Here is a 10,992-nt window from a genome sequence, read left to right as displayed (position 1 = left end):
GGTGATTAAGGTTTAACCCATGGATGATTGGTTGTTTTGAAGACTTATGTTATCTTGTGTTTGAAGTTTATGGGAATGTTTTCTAGTCAAACATCTTCTTGTGTTTATTTATCCTTGATCATGAGCTTTGATGAATGAATGCTTATTTTTGTTGACTAATTTATTGGTTAAGTAATGGACCCTCAAATTAGTAAGCAACAAATGGTTTATATGTTTGTTTTCATTTCATTTAAACCATGGAAATGTTTCCTCCATAATGATAATGTAAGCATTTGATTATCTTTTGGACTTGGTAACTCTTAGAACTTAAAGCTATTTAATTTTCACAAGATTATATGCTTCATTGATTTTGTGACTTTAATTAAGGGAACGTGTTAAGAGCTCCTCTAACCATTTTAACAACAATGAAGAGTTGAGGCAATTTGTGCTTATGAATTGCTATAGCCAAGTTAAACTAATTCACAAGTGTTGTTCCATTTAGTCTAATGATAAGTCAACTATGTCATCCATGTGGTGTATCCCAAAATCAACCAACTTTACTTCATTGAATTTAATCAAATCATTTACTTGTTTACTTGTCATATTTACATTCTAGCTTAGTTTTAATATTTCTCACGCAATAAAAAAGATTACCCCCCCCCCCTTTTACTTTTACTCTTGTTTTATAAATATTTGAGCAAGTGATTTACATAGAGATTTAATTGAACCAATCTCCGTGGATACGATCCCTTTACCACTATACAGTATTTTAGTGCGTAATATTTAGGGTATTTATTTTTTTGGCCTCGACAACCACCAAATTTTGGCGCCGTTGCCGGGGATTGTGTAATGTCCCGGCCACTTTCCAACGTTGTATGGTTAGTATCTTTTCGGAATATGTTGAAAACATAATTGAAGTTTTTATGGATGACTTCATGGTATATGGAAACTCATTTCAAGAATGTTTGACCAATCTCACCAAAATTTTGAAAAGATGCATTGAAACGAATTTGGTTCTAAATTTTGAAAAATGTCATTTTATGGTGAGTCAATGTCTTATTTTGGGTCACATTGTGTCAAAGAAAGGAATCGAGGTAGATAAGGCTAAAATTGATGTTATTCAAAGATTACCTTACCCGACTTGTGTTCGGGAAGTTCGTTCTTTTTTAGGTCATGCCGGATTCTACCGAAGGTTTATCAAAGACTTTTCAAAGATAACAAGACCAATGTGCCAACTCTTTCAAAAGGATGTTGATTTCGAGTTCAATTAGGCGTGCAGGGAAGCTTTCGACAAGCTCAAAGAGTTGCTTACATCCGCTCCTATCATGCAAGCACCAAATTTGGATCTCCCCTTTGAGATCATGTGTGATGCAAGCAACTATGCTATAGGCGCCGTTTTGGGTCAAAAGAATGGAAGAGCCTCCCATGTGATCTACTATGCATCGAGGACACTAGACAACGCTCAAAGCAACTACTCTACCATGGAGAAGGAGCTATTGGCCATAATGTTCGCTTTGGCGAAATTTAGGCAATACCTACTTGGTACCAAAGTTATTGTGTACTCGGATCATGCGACCCTCAAGTACTTGATGACGAAGAAAGATGCAATACCAAGACTCATCCGCTGGATCTTACTATTGCAATAATTTGATTTGGAGATTCGGAACAAGAGCTGATGCGAAAACCTTGTTGTCGATCATCTAAGCCGGATCACTTCAAATGAGACTCCTTTGCCGTTGCGGGACGAGTTTCCGGATGAGCATCTCTTTTCCCTTATTCAATATACTCATTGGTATGCCGATATCGTTAACTTTTTGGTCACAAAAAGGTATCCCGACACATTCACACGTACTCAAAAAGATAAATTGAAAAGTGATGCAAAATACTATGTGTGGGATGAGCCTTATTTGTGGAAACATTGTCCCGATCAAATTATTAGGTGATGTGTGCCCCAACAAGAACATCAATCCATTCTACAATTTTTTCATGAATTTGCTTGTGGGGGACGCTTCGGATCTAACCGAACTTTAAGAAAGGTTCTTGAGTGTGGACTATTTTGGCCAACCATGTCACGCGATTGTTATTTGTTTTGTAAAAGTTGTGAACGGTGCCAAAGGACGGGGAACATTTCACATAAGAACCAAATGCCATAAAATATAATTATTGTTTGTGAAGTTTTTGACGTATGGGGGATTGATTTTATGGGCCCATTTCCCGTCTCATTTGGCAACGTTTACATTTTGCTCACGGTTGACTACGTCTCCAAATGGGTTGAAGCCAAAGCCACATGTAACACCCGATTCCCGGTACGTATTCTAAATTTAAAAATTGTATGTTTTTACATTGGGACTTGGCGAGTTGGAGGCCCAACTCGTCGAGTAGACTAGACTTTGGGCGCGGGTTTAAAGTGACCTACTCGACGAGTCGGGAGCCCGACTCAGCGAGTAGGACTATCTGGATGAAACCCTAATATTTAGGGTTTGCACCCTATTTAAACACCTTATCTTGTCCCAACCCAGCCTCCATCGTCCCTCCCAGTCCAGAAAATCCCTAACTCGAAACCCTAATCATTTATTGAGTGTTCTTGAGCTTTTTGGTGCCATTTGTGTGTATTTGAAGCTTAAGAAGGAGAAGGAAGCTTGAGAGACCAAGAGGAAGCAAGAAGATCCAGAGGTTTTGGCACATTTCAAGCTCATTTGAGGTATAAAGCTAAAACCTTGACCATTTATCTCTTAGATCTCTAGTTAGGGTTCATTTCTACCTTTTCTAAGCCTTAGAAGTGCCATATTCGGGATTTTGTGATTATAAAGGGGTATGACTTAAGATCTGGGACCATTAAGGGTTCCTATGGCATAAAGGTGCCAACTTTATTGCCATAAGAGCCCCATGCATCTTGTAGACTCCATTTTAGGGCCATTTGAGCCAAATACCCCATGCATGAACGTCAAGTTTGTAACTTTACGTGTATTATGGACCCTAGGAGGCCAGATGTATGTTTTGGATGTGTTAAACCCGACTGAATCAACTGTATGGACATGGAATTTGGGGGACTTGGCGAGTTGTTCTTGGGACTCGACGAGTCGGGGTATGGTTCCCCAACCCTTTTCTGCTTGGATCGAACTAGTTGAGTCTAGAAGAGGACTCAACAATATTGATGTGAAACTGAGCCTGGAAATCATGAAACTGGGCGAGTTCAAGAACAGAACTCGGCGAGTTCAAGGCAAGTCCCAACTGCATGAAGACGTACTCGACGAGTTCTTAAGGAACTCGGCGAGTCCATGGCTAAATATGCCTTCTTGCATGAAGAAGGACCCGACGAGTTCAAGGATGAACTCGGCGAGTCAGTTGTTGAAGGTACCGACTTTGCATGAAGTAGAACTCAACGAGTGCGTGCAAGACTCGACGAGTAGGATTGAGGTCTTAGTGTTTTGAGGATTTGGGGACTCGGTGAGTTGCTAGGTTAACTCGGCGAGTCGAGTCAACCAGACGTTGACTTTGACCCAGAGTTGACTTTGACCAAGGTGTTGACCTTGACTTTGGCTTTGACCTGAGTAACCCTTGTAGGGGTTGAGAGTATGTAATGGTAAATTAAGGAGGGTTGTTATGTGTAGGAATTGAGAGGAGTTGATCCCGGCAGCAAGGACAGTTCAGACACTTCACGACATTAAGGTGAGTTACCTTCCAGTAGAAGTGGGTCTAAGGCCACAATGTCGGCCCACTGGTACGAGTTGTTGGTGGTTGTCGAGGCCAACAAAATAAATACCCTAAATATTACACACTAAAATAGTGTATAGTGGTAAAGGGATCGTATCCACGGAGATTGGTTCAATTTAAATCTCTATGTAAATCACTTGTTCAAGTACTTGTAAAACAAAAGTAAAAGTAAAATGGGGGGGGGGGGGTTAGTTCTTTTTGATTGTTTGACAAAATTAAAACTAGTTAGAATGTAAATATGACAAGTAAACAAGTAAAAGATTTGATTAAATTCAATGAAGTGAAATTGGTTGATTTTGGGTACACCACATGGATGACATGGTTGACTTATCATTAGACTAAATGGAATAACACTTGTGAATTGGTTTAACTTGGCTATAGCAATTCATAAGCACAAATTACCTCAACTCTTCTTAGATATTAAAATCGTTAGAGAATCTCTAACATATTCCCTTAAATAAAGTCACAAAATCAATGAAGCATATAATCTTGAGAAAATCAATTAGCTTTGAGTTCTAAGAGTCACCAAATCCATAAGATAATCAAATGCTTACATTATCATTATGGGGGAAACATTCCCATGGTTTAAATGAAATGAAAACAAACATATAAACCATTTGTTGCTTACCAACCTCAAAGTCCATTACTTAACCAAGAAATTGATCAACAAAAATATATGTTCATTCATCCAAGCTCATGATCAAAGATAAACAAATATAACAAGAAGTTTAACTAGAAAACATTTCCATAAACTTCAAGCACAAGGTAATACTAGTCTTCAAAACAACCAATCATCCATGGGATTAAACCCTAATCAACCAAGTGAAAATCTAGCCAAGCATGGCTAAATTAAAAGCAATGCAATATAGTTTATTGGTACCAAACATTATTCTAGTTGCAAGATGGAAAGAAATTACACTAGTCTTCAAAAATCTTTCAAATCTTCCAAAGCCTTCTTGAGAGAAGAAATGTGTGTGTTCTTCAAGTGATAGATTGCAATAATACTTCCAATCCCCAGAAAAAGGGGCTCATTTCCGGCTTCAAAAAGGTGCCAAAAGCCACCCACCAACCTTCCACAAATAGAGTCAACAAGTCAAAACTCGGGATCAATTCAGCACAATTCACGCGGACCGCGTATGGGTCCATGCGGACCGCGTGGGTCACGCTGAATGCATGCTTTGGCCCATTACAAATACCATCCAGCCAAATCTTCTATTTTATGCTCTAGCCCATTTGTGCAAGTCTTGATAGCCCAATTGTGTTACTCCATAGCCTCCAATAATGATCCAACGCTCCTTCAATCTACCGTAGCTCGAATTCTTGTCCAAAGATTAAGTCCAATGCGCTTCTTGCTTATATTGACACCGAGTCCAATTGTACCACCTCAAGTCCACGAACAAATTGCACGCCTCCAAAAGTCCCGCACTCCTTCCAAAACCTCCAATGACAAATAGTCTTCGAAAAATCCTGCAAATAAGCTCAAAAGACTGGAAAGCACCCGGTAAAGGAGAAAAATAACAAAAAGATAAAATATGCATGAAGATTAACTAAAATGAGATGGAATGTGCTAAAATAAACTATAAAAAGAAGTAAATAAAATGAAACTATCAAATCACCCCAAGCTTAAACCTTACTTGTCCTCAAGTAAGACAAAACTAAAATGAACTCGGGATGAACTATCCGAAGAAAATAAAAAGAATGGATAGAACCACGGAACCTGATCACCGTTAGTCAACATGGTCAGAATTAATCTCGCTATTATCTCATGAATTTTTCATCTGATGACAATGGGACCGTAAACCACAGCTAGGACAACTCCTTTAGGTGAGTAAGGAGGGATGGTCAGTCGCAGCCCCAATGGAACACGCATACAATGAAGAACATTTGTAGTAGGGAGAAAGCAGCTGGATGGGCTCGTGTGGAGCTCTTCTTTAAGTGTACACTCTTATCACGAAAGTTGCGTGATCTCACGTCTGTCGGCCACTCTCAACTGTGATTGGGTTTCATCGCTCGGGCACCGTTGTAGGAATCAATTCACTTAGTGTTGGCCCAAACCTCCCGTAGTATCCGACTCAACAGTCTGCCTAACATCACCAATTTGCGAAAAACAACTCGATCTATATACAATAAAACAAGCCTATATAAATGAATATCAAACGCCGGGTGACCAAAATGTTGGAAAATTTGTTCAATAATTGAACCGGTCACCTATCTAAGATTATTACAGCCATGAACCTTTCTCTCCATATGTTTTTTTTGCTTCTATCAAGAAAACTTTTTGACTCAAAATTTGGTTCCCAAAATTATGTAAGTGGAACCGAGGGAGTAACGATAATAATCCGAATGGTCTAAGTGTGAAAATGACCATGTGTGGAGTGTAAATATGCAAGCTCCTTTTTAAACTTGTGATTTTTCAAAAATAAAGAAAATGTCCAAATGTGGACTAAAAGACTCTCTAAAATCCTAAGAAAATCGCAAAGAAAATATGGCGATGTAAAGAGACCTGATATGGATTCTACTCGGGGACAAGCACCAGTGCTTCATCCTAACGGTTCAAAATGATCAAGTGTGATCCTCTCGGTGGTAGTGACCGCAAGGCTAAGAACATCCATTGCTATAGTATATCCTACAGTTGTTAGTATTGCATGCATAGTTCTTCGTGAAACTACCTGGCCATGATCACTTACCCCTTTAAGCTACCAGCGTCTGATCCCAAGTATGAAATCCCAAACTGCAGCTAGTAGTCCCGGTTCGATGGGTGAGATAGCAACAAGATCCTGGACCAATAATGATACAATAACTGTGAACCTGTTCCATTGCATCCAAGGGAGGTGAGAATAAACAGACAACAAAAATGCATGAATGTGAATGCCCAAAGCTAAATGTCATGCAAAAATAAAAAAGGGCAAAAGAAGAAAATAAAAAGAGGAATTTTATATAAAAAATAAATAAATAAATAAAAATGAACGCAAGTTAAGGCTAAAATGCTATGCAACCTAATTAAAATGCATGCTAAATTAAAAAGAAAAGGGAATACCCCACCCCAAGCTTAGAAATAAGCATTGTCCTCAATGCTTGGGGAGAGGCAAAAGTACCTAAATCGGGGGATCGGGAGGAGGATATGGGTATTGGGGGTAGGGATAAGGGTAAGGTGGAGGGGGATAAGGGTGGGTGGGTGGAGGGTATGGATAGGGAGGAGGAAGTGGACGTTCTCAAAATGGTTTTGTGATTGGTGCCACCCCCACATATGGTGCATCTATTGGGACATGATTTAGTTGGAGACACAAAGAGCCTCGAACCTCTCGGCAAAATTGGGGGCAAGCGGGTAGTATACGGGAGGTGCTTGGGGTTTGGACGTGCTGTGGACCATGGGTGGGCTCATCGTCGGGCTCGTCATCCATATGCATCGCGTCATCATCTTGATCCTGGAGCGCATCCTCATTGACTAACTGAGTGATGGTCCTCGCGAGTCTCCACTGAGTGCGATCGTGGAAGGTGAAGTTGGTGACTCGAGGGTCAGGAAGAACAAGATATCCAACTCCCTAAGGACAATACCATGTAAAACTGCTCCTGTTCCTGCGACGGATGTGGTGCATGTTTATGAGAGCACGCTCATCCAAAAGATTTTTATTATCAAGAGGCTGGTATTCGTCTGGGAGCTCGATGTCAAGATTGCGAGCCAAAAGGGTGACAAATCCCCCAATGCAAATATCACCGGACGCTTTGGTTCTCATGAGTGCGCAGTTATGGAAGAAGAACGAAGCAAAGTCCGAGATTGGTGGGTTTTCACGTCGTGTCATGCACCAAAGGAAGAAAAGCTCGTTTTTTGTGACCTAACCGGCTTCTTTTCGGGCAAAGACAGTGCACACCAAGATGCGATGGGCAATACGGAGGCACGGGTGAATGATGGAGGTTGTTTTATCCCGACCGGCACATGAAAAGATACCCCCGGTGATCTCCGTCCAAAAGGTCTCATGGTTGAACTCGGCAGGCAGGATGTCGAAAACCGTGGATGTGCTCGAAGAAGGTAAGCCCAATATGTCGTTTATTATTGCGAAATCAATATACCTTCGGTCCCCCAGAAGTTGGAATGCGGCTTTTTTCTTTTCGCTATCGTACCCGCAATCGGCAAGAAACTCTCTGGTAGGGAGCTCGTAAGTGTGCGCCATGAGATTGAGAAGGTTCTCCCACCCGATCTTACGGAACAATTGGGTGACCCCTTCAAGAACCCCTAATGAGATAAGCGTGGGTTTGCACACAAATTTGGTGGATGCAACCTTTCTAGGCAAGCTCTTCATGTAATTTTCGGCCGCCTTGGCATCCCGAAATCTTGGAATTTCGGGTGCATCATTTTGAGCTCTGGCTAGGGCCTTGCCTCGGGCAGCAGCCGGGCGCTTCCTAGATGTGGACATGGTCTACCTGCACGAAAAAAATAACCACTACACGAACCACAATCCCAAAAAATGATATTTCAATCCAAATCACCAACCGACTCCCTATGGACTTCTAAAGCAGTTCAACAATCAAAGCAAGAAATAATTCCTAGACTCATTTTGATGCAATAGCATATGAATTGTTGTTCTGAGACATGCATATTGATCAATTAAAATAAAGGAAAGAAAGTACCCGTTTTGTTGAAAGTTCAAAATTTGCGCGCGAAAATTCGGGATTTGAAAATCTTGCAACTCTCCACCCCAAGCTTAAAGCTTTGTTCAATATCCCGTGAGAAAAACTTTACCGCGAAAACCCGAGGAATCCGGCAACGGCTTGAGATTCCGGTGAAATTTTCCGGCGAGCTTTGAGAGATATTTTTAATGGGGTTTGTAGCCTTGTCCAAGAGGAGCACAATGGTGGTGTCGGAATCGCGACAGGTGGCCGGAGTTGGCCGGAAAACGGCCGGAAAGTGGCGAGATGGTGGTGGTGGCGCCCGGAATTACAGCAAAAGATCGGACCGGTTTTTTTGTTGGGTTTGTAGAGCTCGGAAATTGGTGAAGAATGGCGGTGGTCTCACGAAATTTCGACCGGCGGTTTAACGGGAAACTGAGTTTTAGTGGTGGAGGTGGAGATGCTCTAATGGAGGTTAAGGGAAAGGAAGAAGGGCCGGCTGGAGAGTTATTAGCCATAAGTCGCGGTCAAACCTGGACAAAATTGAGTCAACGCTGGTCAACAACACACGCGGACGCGGACGCGAGTACACGCGGTCCGTGTGAATAAACCTCGAACTATTCTGCCTTGCGCTATTTACACATGGTCAAACTCGGAGATGGTACGCGGTCCGTTTTAATAAACCACGCGGACGGACTTGCGAGTACACGCGGTCCGCGTGAATAAGCCTGAAATCCTTCTGTTTTCTGATGATGGACGCGGACACCTTAGGAGACCACACGCGGACCATTTGTTTATTAACGCGGACAGGCCCTCGAGTTCACGCGGTCCGCGTGAAGTCTGTTGCAATTTTTCTTAATTTTTGCTCTTGACCAAAACGAAAATCGGGCCTTAAAATCCAACACTCTTTTACTGCAAGAAGGAAGAAGAAGAAATGTTAAATGCAAAAAGGATCTATCTACGACATTTATTTGGAACTAAAAAAGATGAAAACTTTAAGTTTTCCAAAAATGCCCTTCTTTAACGTCTTTGGCGAGACGTGCTTCCCTTTCGATTTCAGTACACCGGGGTATCCAATTGGATGACATCTAGGACATTTGCGTTAAAACCTTCATAGAAAGGTTTCAAACGATGCCCATTGACTTTAAAGATTTGCCCCGTTTCTTCACTTTGGATCTCAACCGCTCCGTGCTCAAAGACTTTTAACACAACAAACGGACCTATCCATCTTGACCTCAACTTTCCAGGAAATAATTTCAATCGCGAATGGTAAAGCAAAACCCTATGTCCCGGCTCGAAATGCTTGCGGGTAATGGACTTGTCATGGAAAAGCTTTGTTCTCTCCTTGTAAATTCTTGAGTTTTCATAGGAGTCATTTCTCAACTCCTCCAACTCTTGAAGTTGAAGCTTCCTTTGCCTTCCCGCCTCATCAATGTTGAAGTTGCATTGCTTGACCGCCCAGAATGCACGGTGTTCCAATTCCACGGGGAGGTGGCATGGTTTTCCAAAAACCAACCTAAAGGGATACATTCCTATCGGGGTTTTGTACGCGGTCCGATAGTCCCACAAGGCATCATCCAACCTCAAACTCCAATCTTTCCTTGAGGGATTCACCGTTTTCTCAAGAATACTCTTCACCTCGCGATTCGAAACTTCCGCTTGACCGCTCGTTTGAGGGTGTTAGGCAGTAGAGACATGATGGGTCACGTTGTACTTTTTCAATAAAGCCTCCATCATCTTGTTGCAAAAGTGCGTCCCCCTATCACTGATCAAGGCCCTAGGCACACCAAATCTCACAAAGACATTAGACTTCAAAAACTCGATAACCGTTTTGGCATCATCCGATCGTGTAGCTTTGGCTTCAACCCACTTAGAAACATAGTCAACCGCGAGCCAGATGTAAACGTTGCCAAACGAAACGGGAAATGGGCCCATGAAATCAATCCCCCATACGTCAAAAACTTCACAAACAAGGATTGGATTTTGTGTCATTTGATTTTTATGTGAAATGTTTCCTGTCCTTTGGCACCGTTCACAACTTTTGCAAAACAAGTAACAATCGTGTGACATGGTTGGCCATAATAGTCCACACTCAAGGACCTTTCTCAAGGTCCGGCTAGGTCCGAAGTGTCCCCCAGAAGCAAGTTCATGACAAAATTGTGAAATGGATTGATGCTCTTGTTGGGGCACACATCGCCTAATAATTTGATCGGGACAATGTTTCCACAAATAAGGTTCTTCACATTCGGTTAAGTGACTTGAAATGATGACCGGGAGAGTCTCGTTGTTTCCCAAGTACGCATACTTCAAATGTTGAGGAAGGACCTTCAATTCTAATTCCGGTGGTTGAACAAGGGAGGGTGGAAATCTTGTGTGAGTTTGAGGTAATTCAATTTGCTTCACACTAAATTGAGTGGTCTTCTTGATCTCCAAATTGTTAACCAATTTTTCAACTTCGGGGTCTAGTGAGTAGAGCTTCAACTTCTTGGCTAATTTTCCACAATCAAACCCTTTGCTCAAAACCATCTCCAACATGTCACCATTAGACAACTCGAACAACTCTTGGGTTAATGGTTCAACAACATCAACAAAGCACAAGGATGAAACATCACTAGGATATCTCATAGCATCATAAATGTTAAAACTTATTGTTTCACCATCAAACTCCATTGTTAAGCTTCCCGCATACACATC

General features: G+C 41.7%; 1 protein-coding gene across 1 annotated transcript; it reads right to left on the bottom strand.

The window, feature by feature from the left end:
- Nucleotides 1-9,354: 9,354 nt before the first annotated feature.
- On the bottom strand, nt 9,355-9,828 carry LOC145122303 (uncharacterized). Its single transcript, XM_079057924.1, has one exon. The coding sequence runs from the start codon at nt 9,826-9,828 to the stop codon at nt 9,355-9,357; it is 474 nt and encodes a 157-aa protein (XP_078914050.1).
- Nucleotides 9,829-10,992: the final 1,164 nt, after the last annotated feature.

Source organism: Lactuca virosa, chromosome 6 (genome assembly GCF_052849685.1).
Source record: "Lactuca virosa cultivar CGN04683 chromosome 6, Lactuca_virosa_CGN04683_v6, whole genome shotgun sequence".
Taxonomy (NCBI): Eukaryota; Viridiplantae; Streptophyta; class Magnoliopsida; order Asterales; family Asteraceae; genus Lactuca; species Lactuca virosa.
Note: the sequence above shows the minus strand (reverse complement) of the source record. Positions and strands in the feature narration are given on the sequence as shown.